The sequence below is a fragment of the Harpia harpyja genome, chromosome 5 (assembly GCF_026419915.1).
Source record: "Harpia harpyja isolate bHarHar1 chromosome 5, bHarHar1 primary haplotype, whole genome shotgun sequence".
NCBI lineage: Eukaryota > Metazoa > Chordata > Aves > Accipitriformes > Accipitridae > Harpia > Harpia harpyja.
In genome coordinates, this window is record NC_068944.1 from 23,409,021 (window position 1) to 23,428,373 (window position 19,353).

The 19,353-nt window shown below is 35.3% G+C and overlaps 1 protein-coding gene across 5 annotated transcripts in view; it reads right to left on the reverse strand.

Moving 5' to 3' along the window:
* Positions 1 to 19,353, reverse strand: part of SMCHD1 (structural maintenance of chromosomes flexible hinge domain containing 1) — a 92,073-nt gene that overhangs the window by 27,392 nt on the left and 45,328 nt on the right. For all 5 annotated transcript variants that reach the window (XR_008235435.1, XM_052788656.1, XM_052788655.1 and 2 more), the window contains 11 exons: positions 17,425 to 17,569; positions 17,097 to 17,193; positions 13,395 to 13,467; positions 11,576 to 11,715; positions 10,419 to 10,553; positions 9,323 to 9,550; positions 8,452 to 8,600; positions 6,431 to 6,519; positions 5,143 to 5,261; positions 4,264 to 4,431; positions 2,874 to 2,999 (listed from right to left, as the gene is read on the reverse strand). Coding sequence is in view for 4 of the 5 variants with exons in the window: in XM_052788656.1 (XP_052644616.1) it covers positions 2,874 to 2,999; positions 4,264 to 4,431; positions 5,143 to 5,261; positions 6,431 to 6,519; positions 8,452 to 8,600; positions 9,323 to 9,550; positions 10,419 to 10,553; positions 11,576 to 11,715; positions 13,395 to 13,467; positions 17,097 to 17,193; positions 17,425 to 17,569 (1,469 nt within the window). In the remaining variant the exon portion in view is untranslated. The remainder of the gene's footprint in view (positions 1 to 2,873; positions 3,000 to 4,263; positions 4,432 to 5,142; positions 5,262 to 6,430; positions 6,520 to 8,451; positions 8,601 to 9,322; positions 9,551 to 10,418; positions 10,554 to 11,575; positions 11,716 to 13,394; positions 13,468 to 17,096; positions 17,194 to 17,424; positions 17,570 to 19,353) is intronic.

Consider the following 19,353-nt stretch of genomic DNA (forward strand, 5'->3'; position numbering starts at 1 on the left):
TGTCAGTGTTGTTTTAGGATAGTAACACAAATGCGTTATACATCCCCTATTTACCTAGCACATTAATTAGGTCTGATTCTAAGTCCTTTGAAGTCAATGGAAATTCCACTATTGACTTAAAGGAATTCTCGCTGAATGCCATTGTTAGAAAATAACTCCCCTTTAACTCACTAGTGTTCTTCAAGGTGTGTTTTCTATGTGCACCCCATCTTTGCCACACTTACTTCCCTGGCACTGAAAGTGAAATCTCATGATTGGCAGTACCATTAAGTCGTACTTGCCTTTACACATTAAATGGCAGAGAAGCCATCACTTCACTTTCCTTATCAACAAAAACTTTTTGAAACTATGGACTCCAGCGTAGCAGATAAGAGAATGCCTATCATCTCACAGAAACAGGTGTGAATCTTAAAGAATACTAAAACACTCTTAAAGTAAGCAGAAGCTATTCTGCAAATTTGTGTGCATGCTGCTTTAGCCTTACCTAAGAAATACCTTGTCAACGTATCAAAAAAACCTCAGATAGTAGCTTTAAAGTTTGGAGAACAGCAAAGGAAGCCATGGATACGTTCTGAGTTCTTCTCTAATTAATTCCTCTCTAACGAGAAAAATCAACTTTTTCACTGATGATACAACACAACAATGTGGTGCAAATGTTTGTCATTACCTGAATAGTGTTTGGCATTAAATTGCTTTCCCTTTGCTATTTCAGCACAAATTTCAGACTAAGTGCCTAGTGTCCATTTACATAAAAACAATGTTTTGGGAATACTTGAAGTGGGCAATCTTCTTCCAAAATTATTTTCTTTCCCAAATCTCATGTCAGTAGGTTAAAAGAATGAAATCACTTTAGGAAAAAACATTGTGGAAGTTGATTCATAATGGATCAGCTATGGGAGCGTGAATTTATCCTACCATGTCACTAGATAAAAGCAATGGCAAAAAATGTGTGCTTAATGGTTCAAATGGAAGGCAGCATTGTAAAGATATGCTGAGAGAATTGCCAGACGTTTCATAAACTCTTTTGAAGAGTATATTCAACTCAACAAAATAAGTCTGTATTTGAAATTACTGTACACCACAGAATGGAAAGTTTTAATTTTTACAGGAACCAGTGCTTTGTGCATTTCCACTACTGAGCTGCACGTAAGAGTTCAGAGTGTTTCTGTTCAGCCATACTCACTTAGTTGTGGACCTGTAAGACAGAGAATGGAGTGCTACAATGCATGCTACAACTGCAGAATATCAGGCTTACTAGACTTAGAGGATGGGATGTGAAATATAGACAGACAGCTTATCTTAGAATTTCAGTTCCCAGAAGCTTCTCATTTCCTTTGGGAGACTGTGCATACAACCTATTTGAAATGCCAAGGCAATACAGTTCTCTAAAGAGGTTCTCCAAGATACTCATGAATACTGATCCAATGTCTGTTCAGCAGCTATGCAGTTGGTTGCTCTGCTAATGTATGAAAGTAACTCTCAGAAATGACGCTAGTGTTAAGTTCTGGGAGCACGCACTGTAATAAACACATTTTAAAGGTGATCCACCTTGGCTTTCAGAACACTTTCTCCTGGACACATCCCACTTGGATAAAAAGCTTGCAGACTTTCTAAGACATGCTGTTGGTCCTCCCTGGAGGAAAGCATAATATCCGAAAAGACACAGCATGCCACCACAACATCTCTTTGATCAGGCAGCACAACCACACACTGTTACTGTCAAGGTTGTATGTTCTCTCAAGAACAACATAAATAGAAGCCCCAAGGAGTTGCAGCTGCCATCATAAAGGCAGTAGCTGGGGCAAACAAAAAAAATCCACAACTATGAGGCAGGCTTCTATGGCAAGAGATTCAAAAGAGCCAGAAGAAAAATGTTCAAGACATCAAGAAATTTTCTCACCCCCTCCCCGCAAAAAAACCAATAAAAATAAGTAATAGTAGCATAGTTAAACTGGGGGAAAGGTGAGGCTGTGGCACAGTTCTTGAGGGGTGAGCAAAAGAAAGTTCTTGGCTGCTGTGTGTTCCGAGAGAACTGAGGGATGCAAATGCATGGCAAGCAGGAACAAAAAGGGAACAAGACCAGCCCTGCAAGAAAAAATATCATGTCCACAGGTGGATGAATATATCCTGTATTGATAATGTACACATTCAATATAACAGTCTCTGCACCAACAGTTAGGAACATTTGACAGTTTGACTTTTTTTCTAATAACAAGAACAAAAATTTTAATGAATGGAGTAATCTGTCAAACTCCTTTCTTCATACAGAGCAATGTGCAGACCATCTGACACTCATATCTCACCCATGGAAAGGACAGTAATCACTTAAATTTGGGTTAGACTTGCATCCTCATTGTTTTAATTTGGTTTATACTGCCAATGCTTTTCACAGGGATAATCAAGTAGGGAGCAAAGCTGCTGACTAGCTTTACATACAGACCATAAGTCATACATTCAGGAACCACAATCAAAGAACCACCAGATAAAAATGATTTAGTTGCCAGTTTGGACCATATAATCATTGTCATTATTATTCAGTAATTTACCTCAGATAAAGTGGGGGGTGAGGTGCATGCAGAATTTGGAAGAAGGTTCAGTAGAAGATCCAGAATGTATAATAATTACACTTGGACACTGTACTATAGGAATTTTGTTATATTTGTGAATGAAATGAAAGGGAGCTGAGCAATCCGTCACGGGAACTGTTTACATTACTTGTTGACACTACTATTATATGAGATTAATTATTCTTTTGTGCCCTTACAATGTTTTATTCACTTTTCTAAAAATGTCTTGAAAATGAAGAAGATAATGTAGACTTGACAACAAAAATTTGTGTTAAACAAAGTTCACGTAAAAAGGCCTATGCTTACCTTTAAGTTGTTACCCTTTATAAGGCTGATTTTGACATTAGGTTCAGGAGATGGATTTCCCCACTGATCACACAGCTGAACAATAAGGGGCTTCTGCAATTCTCTACCATTAATCACTGCAACAGGCTGGAATAGATACAAATGCATTATACTATTCTGTTCTAGGTGTATCAGACATTCATGGCAGGTCAGGAATCCCCAGAGCAAGTCTGCCTTTTCCATACTATTTGTCTCCCATAACAGCTAGACCATAACAGAACTGTAAAACTCCAGGAAGGTATTTCTAGACTTTTCCCATTTACATTCTCTTGTCTTTATAAAATGCACTACTTGAATTGAATTGCATGTGTTACTCGTGTTCGTATGACTAAAAGGAAGGACGTGCTTCTGAGGAGGCTTACCAAACAGTTTCCTTGTTGTAGAAGGAGCAAATGGCCTAAAAATTTATCTTCTGATATGCCTTGACAGCCTTCTAGACAGTAAAAAGTTATGATACTCCCTGAAACTTTTGTTTCACTTTTTTCTTCAATAACTTCCTTCTCCATTTTCCCAACATGCCAATCTTTATTTCTGTTCTCTACTCAGATATCCAATTTTCTTTTATCTGCTTCCACTCTCCTATTTTGCTTTCTGCTGCAACTTCAGCACTATCATTTGAATAGCCAAGTAAACATTGAAAAATAAAAAAAGCCCCATCAAATAAATAGATGGTACCAAAATCTCCATCCTTTTCATTTGATATCAGTACTGTACTCCCTTCCCCACTTTCTGACTGTAAACACTTGTAAACTTAAGTAGATTTGGGACTGCCTTCCTACACCCTAAATATCAAAAAAAGCCCCAATAACAGATAAAGGAGAGATGAGCTGCCAACTATTACTACCATTAAGGACAGTATCTTTGGCAAAGAGCAGTGGAAGATGGGTGTTAGGATCCAGCCCACAGTAAAATTGCTGCACCAAAGAAAAGAAAAATACATCATCTGTAGAAGGGCAAATAGGACAGAATAAACAGTTTAAGTGATATTACAGAATACAGTGTTGTAAACACACACACACACACGAGTTAGATTACTCCAAAATAAGTTCGCTTTTAAAAAACTAACATAGTTATTGTATGAAAATGCTTCACAGCTACAGTCCCATTTAAAACATGTCTATATAATCAGACAGATGGCAAAATACTTTCTTAAATTTGCTTGTGTTATGTTGTCCTGTATAGAATAAAAAATGTCTCTAGAGCTGTCATATTCTGACAATTTTTAGAAGTATCAATACTGAGAAGTCAAGGTTTTCAGTTTTGAATCCTGTGCTCCAAAAAGCTCTGGAAATAAACGACCTGCTCACTAGCGACCCCTTGTTTTTTTCCAAACCAAAACTGTTCAACTCACCTTTTCTAACTCTGGCCAATCCACAAATTGTAATTTAGCAGGGGATCCTGCAGTTAAATTTACTCTGAGAAAGTCAGAAAATTCACGCCAAGCGAAGCACAGTTCTTTGCTTCCAAGTAAACAAGGTTTAAACCGAATACCTTTTACTCTCATTGTTAGAGTACTTTCCTGTTGAGAAATAAAAAGATTTTATCAAGAACAAATAAAGGGTAGTATAATTTATTCATTTTTTTCAATATGGTATTTTAATATTCATGCCTGCTGCACACTATTTTCTGTTTTTACTGTGAGACAGTGGACTAAAAATTAAAATACAAGTTCTACTCCTTTTGTTAAATTTAAATTGACTTCTTGTGTAAGAAGTGATCAATTTTAAACTCAAGCATTTCTCAGGAACCTGTTTTTCAATGTATGAGTTATGTACAACTTAGTTATACCCAACATATTTTAAAAGGTATAGAATGCATTTTAAATTAAACTATGGCAGACAATATTAGTCCATTCTACAGGGTTTTTCAAAAGATGATAAAATCAACTGTACCACCATAAACAAACACAAAAGAAAAGACTAAAAACAAGTTAGAAGAGAAGATATAGAACAATGGACTAGAAACAAAACAAACCTGACTCAAGCATGAAGTGAACTGGCCCCCGTACTGTATAGCTGCAGCAGTGATAAGGTTTTTAACAGATGCTGCTGTATTCCTTAGAACAGGATCATATGACTAATGCTTTAAGTCTCTATCTTCTCACAGCTTACCAACTAGTGTTAAATTTGTCTACTTTCCTACAGTTTTGGTTCAATTCTGTGTGACAGAATTAAGACAATTACCACACAAAGGCCACAGAGAAATAAACTGTATGACATCTTATAAATACCTGCCAAGTTATTTTCAAATTGGATTTATCAAGTCCAGGCCCAGAAACTCCTAGGGAATTTAGACATGCAGATGTCACTGTCTGAACCTGATTTCCATACTGATCTGTAATCATTATATCTGTTAAAAAACATGATGATGATTAAAATGATTACTAAGATGATTACCGCAGCAGCTGCTTTAACGAAACATTATACAACATACAGAATATAAATGTAACAACATACACATAATATAGAGAAAATTTACATGAGTATCACAGAATCACAGAGTGGCTGAAGTTGGAAGGGACCTCTGGAAGTCATCTGGTCCAATGCCCCTGCTCAAGTAGGGCCACCTACAGCTGGTTGCCCAGGACCATGTCCAGATGGTTTTCTGAGCATCTCCAAGGATGGAGACTCCACAATCTCTATGAGCAACCTGTGCCAGTGCTTGGTCACCCTCACAGTGAGATAGTGTTTCCTGATGTTCAGAGGGAATTTCCTGTATTTTGGTTTGTGCCCGTTGCCTCTTTTCGTGTCACTGAACACCACTGAAGAACCTCGCTCCATCTTCTTTACACCTTCTCTTCAGGTATTTATACACATTGATAAGATCCCCCCATCTTGTGGGTTATCAAAAGGGTATAAATAAAAAGTATCCATGTAGTCATATAACATATTTGTGCTTCCCACTTTTTTTGAATAAAAAGATTATTTCTTGCTATAAAGTTAAAAGAAAAAAAAAATCTTAAAATTGAAAGCTGTTTTTCAACCTGTTGGTTTGTCCTATGTGCTTTTCTTTGCTCACACACAAGCTTTTAACATTCCAAAATACTGTAAGAATTTTTAATTTCTTGCTATGCAATGTAGCAACTGTGTACAGAAACCAAAGGAGAATGAGAAGACTGATCCCAAACTAACATGCCTTCCTCTTAGGTTAAAGTTAACCTTAAAATGTTTCACTCTGAAGTCCGTGCCTTTGAAATAGTCTGAATGCTGTTATGGCCTGTAAGATTTCAGAATACATGAACTAAACAAAAATTTACGAATAATTTGAACTCAGTGTGATGAATGCCCCAATGTACAAACTAAGCAGCAAATTTTATTGGAGAGTAACTCCAGAATTGTGAAATGGCAATTGGAGAAGTCTGATCATCCTTCCATGAATGAAAATGTAAACCTGTTTTTTATATTAAAATAGTTGAAGATAATTCACTCTTGATGACATCTGTATGCATAACAGGCTAATAAACTGCAAAGAAAAAGAAATGTACCTTACAAGAAATTGAAGAATATGCAAATACTCACCAATTTCACTTTGTAGTTCTTCACCCATCTGCAGTGTGTTTGGTCCTTTTAATTTACATTTAATGTGTTTGGGTTCATCAGGAAGTGGTCTAAGTCAGCATATGAAAATTGACTTATAATCAGTCTCATGAAGGTAATCACTTATAAGACCAGACATGATAAAGCATACAGCAGTTATCACTCATTTGTGACTGGAATTTTTTTTTTTTTAACTTTATCCTTGCAGATATTTACAGGATCAAACCACACATGCACACAAGTTACATAGTAGCTTTCACCTCAATCTTATAAGGGGGAGCTTATCAGACACTACTTATATAACAAACCACAGCAATGTTATGGCATTTTAACTTATCTCTAATAACTTGCCTACCGACATTTTACCATAGATCAGATCATTAGCCAGATAAAGCAGAATTCAAGTTTGCAGTATTTTAAATCTTGAAAAAAAACCACCCCCAACACTTCTAAGCTGAAGTAACATAGCTGTCTACATATTAAAATACATCTATTACTGTAAAACCAATTACAATATCAACTTTAATCCTGATACATACATACAAAGGTATCACCGTCTCCCTTGCTATGAAAATATTTGCTGACTTCTTAAGGACCTGACTACAACTAACATATCTTAAATGTTTTAGTGATACAGTTTTTCCTTAAAAGCAAAACAAAACCAGAGCACATTACAAAAATTATGGAGAAGATGAATGACCATAAAAAAAGAAAAATCAGATTTCCATTTCCTCTTTTGCTATGATAAAGCAGAAGTCATCAGCCTAAATTATGCTTAACACTAGTGTCTTAAAAATACTTTCTGTGGTTAAACAATCTCAGCCTTTCCTTCTGTTTACTTGATGAAGATTAACATATGTTATGTGCTGGCTCCCCAAATATTTAAGAGTTATCTGACATCTGTAAGTTATTTAAGAGTTATCCAACACAATGTTTTTTACTATTTTTGTGCGTTCTAAGCTAAAAATTACAGTGAGATCTTTAAAAATCCCATTAGAATGACCTCCAGTTAATTTTTACAACAATGACAATAGAATAACCCCTAAATAAGAAGTTCCCTGATCTGAGACTGTTTTTCAATGACAAGCAAAAATGTATTAAAAATATTCAATAAATCAATCCACTGTTCTACCTTCCTTTCAAGAAGACAGGTACCAATTCAGTCTGCTTTTCTGCTCTTCTTAAAACAGAAAATACTATGTAACTGAAAATTTTTCTGTCTCCAACAGTGCTGCATCACGGACAGCTTTTTACAAGCACTATGCTCCCAATATTTTAAAGCATCTTAATGCTTGGTCATGTAGGTTTTTTTTGTACTGTAGATCGGTGAAATGTCTAATTGCTGCAAATTTACCGCATCAGTGTGCTATAAATGAGTTACTTAATCTTAACCTATTAAGAACACATGAAACACTTAAGTAATTTAGAATCAGATTCATCTTAACAAACTTTACAAAGATATAATAAGTAGACCTAAATGCCAAGACTCACTAAAAGTGATAAACAGGCAATTTTAAAGTTCAATTTACAGCCTGTCACTTTTGACTGAGATACCAGATGCAAGCATCCAGCATTTGGCTAGATAAATACTATCTTTAGCTTCAAAGTAATAACCTCTGTAAAGGTAACAATTAACTTCATAGTTATATATCTCTTCGGTAAACAGTGACCTGACTCTTCAGTAAAACTAGTTATTCTATAAGCTAATGTTTACTGAAAGTTTTCAAAGATAGCAATAATCTTCTTCAGCATATGTACGCTCACAAAAGGATTATAGGGCTGGATACAAACAGATCGTGATGGAGTCTTTCACATAGGTAATGTTCTCATCTGTAAACAGTTTGCATAACCCCCCCCCCAACCAAACCTACATTCCCCTGCTAATTTGCCAACTGCTTTCATTATTTCAGCTTCTGCAGAAAGATTTTTTTACCCCAAAGCACAGATCTACAATCCTTTGCCAACAACATAATTAATAAAAAAAAATTTTCACGTGAACAAACCTGACTGTGAACGCACTCTCCAAAGACACATGGTCATCAAGATAAGTAATTAGACAGTAACGAACATCTTTTACTGATGTTGGTACTTTTACATCAGGTAATAATCCCTGAATCAGCTGTTCTCTGTTAATTCTAGGTGTCCAGTTAACCTAAAATTAAAATTTCTTAAATTAATCAAAAGCTAAATTATTAATGACTAGCTACATAATACATCCGTGGTCATTCTAAATATGCTGAAGTAACATACAGGCAATAGAAGCTTTCAACGGAAAGCCTGTGCATTTCCCAAGAGTAAACAATGCTATCTTCCCAAATACAGAAAATTACTCCAAAAAAAACCCCAAACAAAACAAAATATATATTGTTTTCCTCACTTATCTTGAGTTAGGCATGATATGATTCTGAAAAATCTCACCAAAAAAAAGTGTCACATATTTGGTGAAGCTCTACCTTCATATTAGGCTCCATATATGTACACAGACAAAGTGATAAGATAGGTAAGCAAATCTTCATGAAGGAACATGCCTATTCAAGGTTCCTAAATGTTGGGAAAACCCCACATCTGAAGAATCATAACTATGCTGGAATTATTTTATTGTGTTTAGGAGAAGCACTGGAAATTACTAACCTGCTTTTCATAACACTACCCTGAAGCTTTACTTAACATTTCATTAAATGTCTTTATCTCATTGAGGACACGATTTTAATAAAATTATTTTTAAAAATTTATTAAGCAGAGAGTGAAGTTCCCATTTTAATAATACAGTCTTGAGGAATATTATTTCATAGTCTGATGTCTATGGATTTTAGAGGATCGGTATTGTATCTCTCCCCCATATTATGCTGCTGCTGTTTACTCAAAAGAACTTGCCTTGATTTTTTCTGCCATAGCTGGAGTTATGTGTATCTCCCTTTCTCCTTCATCATACATCTGAAATATAAGGTTGTGCATGACATCGCCAGCAACCCAATTAATTTCATCCTGATGTTTAATTTGAATAGCTTTTTGTCCATCCATACTTAAGATCTGTAGTCTTGCAACATGACTGCTAGGAAGAAGTTTAATTATCTTTTCCACTGGTGGCACATCTTTACAACTCTATACATGGGGGAAGGGGAAAAAAAAAAAGATATTAGATGTACCTATATGCATAAATATCACTCCATAATAGCCTATGGCACTACTCAGGATTACCAGGTGTGACCAGGTAATCAGCTTGACTTGTCAAAAGTAAATCAAAAGGATATGCCAGAATACTTACAACTTTTAACAGATACTAGAACTGATGCTAGCTATTTAGAAAACATTTTCTATTCCAAAAGTACTATGTTATACAATTTACAAAATACTTCTTAAGAGTAATCATAAATATCCTTTCATAGCGGTCATCTTGCCATTTTAGTGTTTTTTTACACATTTTTTACTGTAAAACACCACAGGTCTTATTTTCTCCAGCAGTGTGGCTCTCCTGACTACCAGAGAACTGGGATGTTCAACAGCATTAAAAAAAATTCAAATTTCAAGAGCTTTAAGACTGCAATGCTATAAAAAGCTACTGATCTTTAACCTTTGAAAAAATATATCCTTCTTCACTAAAGTTTTGGGGAACATGTTGCCATGTCTATTCTGGCTCTAAATGTTTATGCAATGAAGGCAATTTGTCAGAAGGATCCAGGGACTAAAAAGGGGAAGAAAAATCCCAGAAATAATGCATATTTCTGAAACACTTCAGGGATTTCAGAAATGAAGAGTAAGAGGTGAAGAAAAGGTAGAAAAAAATTCTTTGCCTTTTTATGATTTCCCAGAGAGGAAAAAGGGCAGCCACCTGATTATCAGGCTTATGGTATCTAAAACAGTAACTTTTGGGAGTTAAGTTGATACATAAAAGACTTCAGTACACTATCAAGACAGTACAATAAACTGTTTTCAATCTTTTGTTCATCCAAACATCCAAATCAATACTTACAAGTATTTCAATCCTTGCTTTCAGCAACTGGTCTTTCTTTATATTCTGTACATGTATAACTGGACCAGTTAAAATGTTTGTTCCTGCATTACTGCAGTCCACAGAATACACAGGAAGGTTTGAAGCACCTAAAAACTATTTAAAATATAAAATTAAACTTCAGATTTCTTCTACAGAACTACTAGGATTATTCCGGAAAAGATTATTTGTACAAGTCCAAACATATATAGGATTATTTACAGATAAATTTGATAAGATTTCAGTTTTCCAGAAGCTTGCAAGATCAACACCTATATTTTTTCATAGGTCATAAGAGATGTGTAGGAGAAAGGAAGAAGTTATAGAACTAAAATTTACTGTCTATACAACTGTTTTGTATTAACACATAAACACTAGTCTCTTGCCATTATGGCAATAAATTCAATTATGTTGTTAAATAAACCTCCTTTTTATTAATTTTCTAAAAATCACACATTAAACAGAATTTAAATACCAAGTTCAACATGTCATCATACTACTGCAGACCCAGTCTACAGGAAAAGAATGTACGCATATAAAGTGTAAACGGAATGCAGACTTTTTTGCAGTGGGAAAAACATTTTTATTTGTCTATCTGTTCTTGCTGGAAGACTGATTTCACTATAACTGGAAAAGTCACTTTCTTGAGTTAATAAAAAATAGGTCCAAAAGGGCAAAAGTTTTTTCCTTCTAAAAGCCACAGTAATACCTGTATTCCCTTCTGAACTTAGATAAATGCTTATGATAATAGTCTTATCTAGTATTATTCTTAGGCACTAGACTTGCATTTTCATCTTTAAAAACAAATAAAAAATAAGCTGTATGAAGTTTTTTTCCTGAACAAATTTTAGCACTGTATATGGCAACCATGACCTAAAATACCTTAAAATTGTAGCTATATATCCTCACCTAATTTTCTCTTCCATTTCTAAGGCCAGGTTCCTCTGGTTCTGAAACTTACTGAATGACTCATAATAGATGAGGCAAGAGAGTCACAGTTATGGTTACCAAGCTACAGAAACTTCAAAGGCATTATTAAAGATAATAAATTCTATCTAGATGCCAAAATAGGCTCTTTTCCCAGCCCTTTAAAAAGCAAGTATCAAAATCCTTATGACACATAATGAAATGCAGTTTACCTTACAATGAACTATCAACTTTGGCTGTGCTGTTATATTTCCTGATTCATCCAGTACTTCAACCTGAAAGGGGAAAGCTGTACCATTTTCAATCTTTAGAATTTCAGAATCTGGTTTTACTTTCAATTGATGAGGAGGGCCTATAAAAATGCACAATTGCAGAACAGTGGTTATATTTTAGGTAACTTGAGAGACACTGGATTTCAATTTTTGCTAACTCAAAAAGTTTTTAAAGCTAAGCTACCAAGATATTTGTGGTAACAAACCATTTAGACCAATTCAAGTGTATTGGTTTATGCCGAGAAGTTCTAGACACTTCCTGTCCTTCAATACATACCACCTGCCAATCTTTTGAATGAATTCAATGAGGAATACTTAGATAAACATGATAAACTTCAGCATATACAAGGTCTAAACACATGATATAGTGCTATTTACATACTATACAGATTCACATTCATCAAAAAGAAACTTGGAGCTTTCTCCTGATATGTTAAAACCAAAGATATTAATGTTGAGATATCTGATCAATCATAATGTGCAGCAGCTTAACTGCCAAAACCACCACAGCTACAACTCGCATGCAAAGAAAAGCAAAAGAAAATTTTGTTGGCATTACTTGGATAGTGAAGCTATTCAAGTAAGTCTACCCCCTGGAACATATAATTATTTTATGAGTTTTAAAAAAGAGAAGGAAGTAATAGAAGGAACAAAGGAGGCCATTTTTCAGAAACATCCCTTATGCATCATTCATTAAAACTTCCATTTCAAACTCACTGGTTGAAGAACAGGAAGGAAAGACTGAAATAGCTTTTATTCACTCCTTCTTCAAAAAACAGCTTTAAAAGCCAAGGATAAGTCCAATGAGAAGAAAGGTAGTGAAGCATCTCTACACTGCCAAAAGCAAAAGATTCTAATGAAGGATGAAGTTGCCTTCAGTCCAAGGTAAATAACTAAGCAATACAATACAATCTGTCTCAGGTCAGATCATTCCACTCCATTTTCTACATGAAGCCTTAACTCCCCAAAAGATAAAGAATAATGAAAGAAACTCTGCATTGTTGGCCTAACAAAGCTTGAAGTACACAATTTCTCTGCAAAAAATGAGATGGGAAAGCCCAAAGTTTGGTAACCTGGGAGGCCAAAAATCAGCCTTCAAACTATACCTTATCTCCCAAATCCAGAAAAACCCAGGTAACAAGCGATAACAAGTATAATACAATGGAATCCTCAATATCAAGACATCCAACAAAACTTAAAATTCTGGTAAGGGCAGTGGACTTACAGACTTCTATATTCCTCTCTTGTGTTATGATAAAGGCAACATGTAACACTGAAAATTTCAGACAAAATCCCAACTGCCAAAGCATCCCCCGCTTTGCTGGGGTAAGAAACTAAATGAGCACTTATTCATTCACAAGATGTTTTCTCCAGGGAGAAGAGGTCAATGCAGATCAGTACAGGTTAAAGGGCTTAATGCTGAAGAAAATCAAGATAAATCCATTCATTCATTCATTCAATGGTGCTAGGTTAGAAAAAGATTTTAAATAATTAAAGAAGTGAAAAATCAGTCTCAAGTAAGCAGACAAATTCCAGCTGCTAGAATAATAGACATGATTGGGCTGTCAGTTTGATGTTATTCCTGCCAAGAATGACATGCCCTTAGCTTTATTTAGTTTCAGTCATTCCCTTGGATGAGCTAGAATAACCTTTTTTATGCCTCACTAAATATTTTACCTTCTTGGGAGAAGACGCATTTCATTAATAGTGTCAGAATAAAGTTCAACAGAAATTCACCAAATATTTTAAGGATACTTACCAGGCTGCAATCTTATTTTAAAGATTTGTGTGTCTTCTTTCAAACCAGGAAGAGTAACCTTCAGATTAAAGTTCTAATGAAAAGAGTATTTTAAATATTAGCCTTAAACAAATCCAGATCATAAATTATCTCACATAGCCATGTCAATTCATATATATGTAAATTTCAGAAGTCCACCCAAATTTTCTTGCACTGCTACATAAATCAAGATTTTTTTCCTGTACTAGTATCTGTATTTTTCATGTTACTATTTCCAGAGAAGTTCAATCTAGGATTTGCATGTTAAACTACATGGTTCTGAAAACATTAAAAGCAGCTATCATAACTTGTGGTTTTCTGCTTAGAGGCTATTTTAGTTGGGGAAAAAATATATCAGTTCAAAAAAAAGTAGTTTTAAAGAAAGAGCCTGCAAGTTCTGTGTTCATTATTCCTTAGCTAATTGCCTGAAGCAAGGCAGCACAATTACTATCCATCTCATCTTTGAATAAGGTCATAAGAAAAACAATTGCTGTAGAACTGCATCGCTAAAACTGATTTTCACATTAAAATCAGAGAATGAAGCATTCTAATCAATAATCTTAAAAGCTCCAACTTTAAAAAACTAGTTGCACTGCAGCTACGTGTATTTCGTATTTTATATGTTTGATATTTGAAAGTATTTAGTTGCAATTCATGAATTGTCATTTTTACACATTCAGAAATGCTGCCTCTGGAAAGGTTTAGTTTCATAATCCTGGCTTATGCCCTTCCCATACCTGACAGGGTATGCACAACATTAACACCTTGTAGACTGGATGAAAACAATCAGGTAATTCTTTTGGTTTGAATCATAGAATCGTTTACGTTGGAAAAGACCTTCAAGATCATTGAGTCCAACCATCAACCCAACACCACCATGCCCACTAAACCATGTCCTGAAGTGCCACATCTACGCATTTTTTGAACACCTCTGGGGATGGTGACTCCACCACTTCCCTGGGCAGCCTGTTCCAATGCCTGACAACCCTTTCAGTAAAGAAATTTTTTCTAATATCCAATCTAAACCTCCCTGGTGCAACTTGAGGCCATTTCCTCTCGTCCTATCGCTTGTTACTTGGGAGAAGAGACTGACCCCCACCTCACTACAACCCCCCTTCAGGTAGTTGTAGAGAGCGATAAGGTCTCCCCTCAGCCTCCTTTTCTCCAGACTAAACAACCCCAGTTCCCTCAGCCGCTCCTCATACGACTTGTGCTCCAGGCCCCTCACCAACTTGGTTGCCCTTCTCTGGACACGCTCCAGCACCTCAATGTCTTTCCTGTAGTGGGGGCACAAAACTGAACACAGTTTTGTTTGCTGGGTAAGGGAAGCAGAAAGTGCAACAAGGCCTGGGCCAGATGCATCACAACTGCAGCCACATGAAACTCATGAGCTCCCCAGCTGACGGCTGGCCACAGAGGTGCATGAAAACTCTCCAGCTCTGACCAGCAAGCCAACCACACTGGTCTGCCTGCAAGCCAAGCAGCACATATCACCTAGAGCTCCATTAAAGCAAATGGTGAATCACAAGAAAATGGGAATATACTGAAAAGTTTCATGTTGGGGGACTAGGAAAAAAAAAGGGGGGGGGGCAAGGAGGGAAAAAATAAGGTAGGAAATAAAACCACAGGAAACCACTATAGCTGATAGCTGCTGTTTAATGTTAGTAAGTTGAATTCTTCAGTAGTTCATTCAATCAAGCTTTGTATTCATGCACTAGACACTCCTGTGCTCCTCCTTTTTAGTTTCAACCCCTTTTCTGCAATACTAATTTTTCACTTAATACTGCACTATTTTCTGCCTCCAATTAAGCAGTTTACATCTTTAATTTCATTCCTTTTAATCTTTCAACATCTGCGTCCTCTAGGGAAGTATTTTCCCTTATCCTTCATGATCCCTTTACCTACTTTCCTTTTGCTTTCAAGTCTGCTTCTATGTATACTGAAGTACTTTTTAAAATAAAAAGAATGAAGAAATATTATTTTCCTTTTTTAAACTCCCTTCTTCACCCTTCTCCTGACTGTATTCAAAATTCTATAAGGCAGCAGTCTTCTTGATACTGCTTACACACTTCTCTTAAAATTTTCTCTTTGATTCCACCCACGATCAAAATATACTTCCTTCTATCTTGACTGGTTTGGGTGGAATTAAATCAATGACTACAGAAGTAAATGAAGTCTGCTTTCTCTTTCTTCTCTATCAGTGCTTCCTTCGTTGGCAACTGTGATATTCTGTATTTCCTATCTCAATCAAGTTTCTCCTCTCCATTTGGCATGATTATTCCTTCAACATTTTTTTCCTTACTCCTTTCTCTGAAAAACACTAACTTTAATTTTTTCCATGCTCTCCATTTCTTCCTTTTTCTTCTTTCATTCACTTTCTCCTTCTAAATTCTTTCCAGAATCCTATTACTAGCTGTTTCTCAGAGATATTTTAGCTGTTTTGCTACCATTTCAAAATTAACTTTTAAAATACTGAAAATTTCTCCTATGTTCTTCTCTGCTTATTTTAATTTAAGCACTCAAAATTATAGTGTATTTATGTTTTAAGATTATCTGTTGGTTTTAGTCTGTTGTCCCACCATCCTGCTTTTTGCCATTGTTTTTATTACCACCTTAAACAATCCTTTTTTCATATAAATTAGAACCACTACTTTCAGTGCCACTTCCTTTATTGCCTCCAACATTTTATGCAATTAAGCAACGTGAGAAAATAACAGCCCTTCTTTTCCATTATTATGGTATGGTATTATTTCTGTACTGCAAGTTCCTTAAATGACTTTTGGTCTAGCCCCTCACCAAATTTATGTCTTGCCACAGCCTGACACTTCTGCTCCTACACACTTTATTTCCCATAATCCACCTCTATCCTCTGTCTTTCCACCAGCAAAATTATTTGCTTTTTTCTAAACAACAATATTAACAGTATAATGAGGTATCTTCAGCTACCTCAGTTCCTGGCTTTGCCTTTACTATGCTAGACTGCAAGACTAAATGACAGTATTAGGACCTGGGTAGAATACTGTGTAAATATGCCATCTACATGATTTTAATTTTTTTTTTTTCAATCTTCAAATCTATATTTATCAGAAGCATTAAGATCTGTTTTATGAAAGAAATCTTTTTGGCATGTAACATATGTTTTTGTTTTTACAGTAAATTAGCAGCTTGACTAGGTGCTGAGAATCCATCAGTAACAGGTTGGATTTGGATGACATGTATTTGCTACAGAAGTGGAAATAGCATTTTGGAAATGTCTAGAGAAGCTCGAGTAGTTACGGCTCATATTAACTAATACCACTTATCTCAACTACAAGAATGAAAGATTTCAGTGCTCCCTATGCTATTTCAGTGCAAAAGTCACCAGGATGATTTGGCTTAAACCAATTTCAGCACAAGTTTAAACTAAGACAGCTGATTTAGCACACTAAGTATACTCTACCACACACACATGTGTTGCTCAGCCCCTCCAGCTCCAGTCCCATCCGCTAACAGAATGCAGCTGTGGGAAAGACAAATTGCTCCAGGTAGAGCCAAGAGATCATTTGAAAATATCCCAAGAAATACCTGTAGTCATTAGTGTAGACCAAACTTAGATAACACTATGTGTTGTATTTTACACAAAAATTATTTGCTCTGTGGTTTTTTTTTAAATATTTTACTTCAAGTTTAAATTCATTAGCCTACCTTGCCCTGGCAACTATTTATACAGCCTTTAGCAGTGACACCCTTAATGATGCACTTTGTTCCTGCAGTTACTTCTCCATACTGCAATGACAAACCACTAGAAAAATACACAGAAAACAAACCAGAATCAATTTAAAAATGAACACTGTGTTTTGATATACAAGATACTTTCAGATATTCTTATGGAAATAAAATAAAAAATGCCAGTCAATTTATGTGAAAAGTATCCAGTATATCACTCAGACAAACCCCAAAGAATTACTATATTAATGTCACATGAAGAAAGGACAAAAAAATAATTAAAAAAAAAAAGAGATGGTTGAATTACCTAGCTTCAAGAATTGGTTTCATGGCAGTTGTCAGCTGTGTTGCATGACCAAATTCATCCTGCAATTCCAAAGGAATATTAAAAGGTACTCCAACCCGAAAAGGAAGCTCCAAAAGACCAACTGAAAATTTCTCTGGTTTGCCCTCTAAGAGAAAAGAATAATATATTTTTAGAAGGAATATGCATGTTCATTGGCTTTTTCTTAGTTAAAGCTGCAATTAAGTCAAGTGGTCTTCAGCCTTGAAGTAAATAGGCTTTTCAGAATACTGTTGTAACCAAAATCACAGTTTATTGGTTGATCTCCTTTTTTTAACTTACACTAACATAAAAACAATAGTTAAAACCTAATAGCAGTAGACTACGGTATAAGAAACATAACAGGACAGCCAAAACTTCCAAAGTACTTAGAGTATCAATACAGCACCTGAAAGCGGCTAAGTTCCTCATAGACAGCTTTTCTTAAACATTTAGTTGCTTTAGTTCTGTTAACATAAAATCATTCATGCAACAAAACATTTTTGTTCTACAGCTATCCCAAATTTGAGAGATAAAGATGAGTAATGATGAGCATTTGAAAAAGAAATGTGAGTGCATCCTTTCTGCGAAATCTGGCCCCATTAGACTGCCTCCAATTAGGCACTAAAAAATGAGACCAAACAGAGCAGTACAAATGGCACCTTGCAAATCAGAGTAACCTTTTGTGGAATAAAACTGTCTTGGCCAAGTGGCCTTTGAGAAAAGAAGCAATACAGTGCTGAGCTAAATGGTAGATAAATATCCTATCAAGTTTTTTTGGACTCAAGAACTACTTTCACTACCTACAGGTGTCATTATCAGGGAGCTTCTTTTGCACAAGAGATGTGAAAATCATGGGGTGAGAGAAAATGTTACCTTGCATTGGCCAAAATTATTTATTGGTTACAACAACAACAAAAAGACCTCAACCTACAGTGTTTACAATTTTATTTACAAATGAATTATAAAACTATGAAATGATTTGACAAAATAACAGTAGAAGAACTTCTGCGCTGTCAAAGTGAATAACTACCAAAAGAACATGTCTGAACTAAAACCAGAAAACTTACAGATTGACTTAGGAAGTTCAGTTTTAACTGGCATTTATGATGATTTTTTAGCTTGGCAAGAAGAACTGTAAACACTGAGCAACAACCTGCTGTTAGAGAAATAAAATAATTTGTTTCTCAGACAAAAAGACTGCTGATTTCAGTTTAGATTAATTGTTCTTTTCTGGATTTTTAGAATCTATATACATAAAAGGTCACACAAATGTTAATATTTTGGAATAATGAGTGTGAGGATTTATGGCTGCCTCTGAGACAACACAAAACATTGCAAAAATAAAGACTTTTCAACACTGAAGATATTAAAAATGTCAAAATATCTTCTGACTAGATAAAAAAGCAGCAACAGATAGCAAGAGTTGCTTTTGGTACCCCTTGTGTTAAAAGTACCAAACTATCAGTTCATTAGATTTTTACAGTGTGTATTCCTTTCCAAGCAGATCTATCCATTTCAATTGTTATGGCCAAAGGAACCTTTAATTGAAAGCTGGCAAGCTGGGGAAAGCCACAATACTACCGAAAAATAATTTTTAAAATAGAGAATGCAACTTTGCAACTTTTAAGATTCTCTTTTTGCTTTGATAGAGATAAAGAAGGAGCAGACACAGTTCATTTATGTATTTGTTCAGAGAAAGAGAGAGAGATATTTTTCTCTTTTCTTGGAACTTCACAGAAGTACCTTGAGACTTCAATGCCAGGTTTTCAGACATATGTTTAAATAATTACTCCTTTCAAGTAATGCCAAACATTTTTCTGTATTATCATACAAGAATACCTCTTTCTATTCTGCCAGTAATACTTTTGCAGAAATTTTTAGAAGAATATGCTACAAAGAACTCTTTTCTTC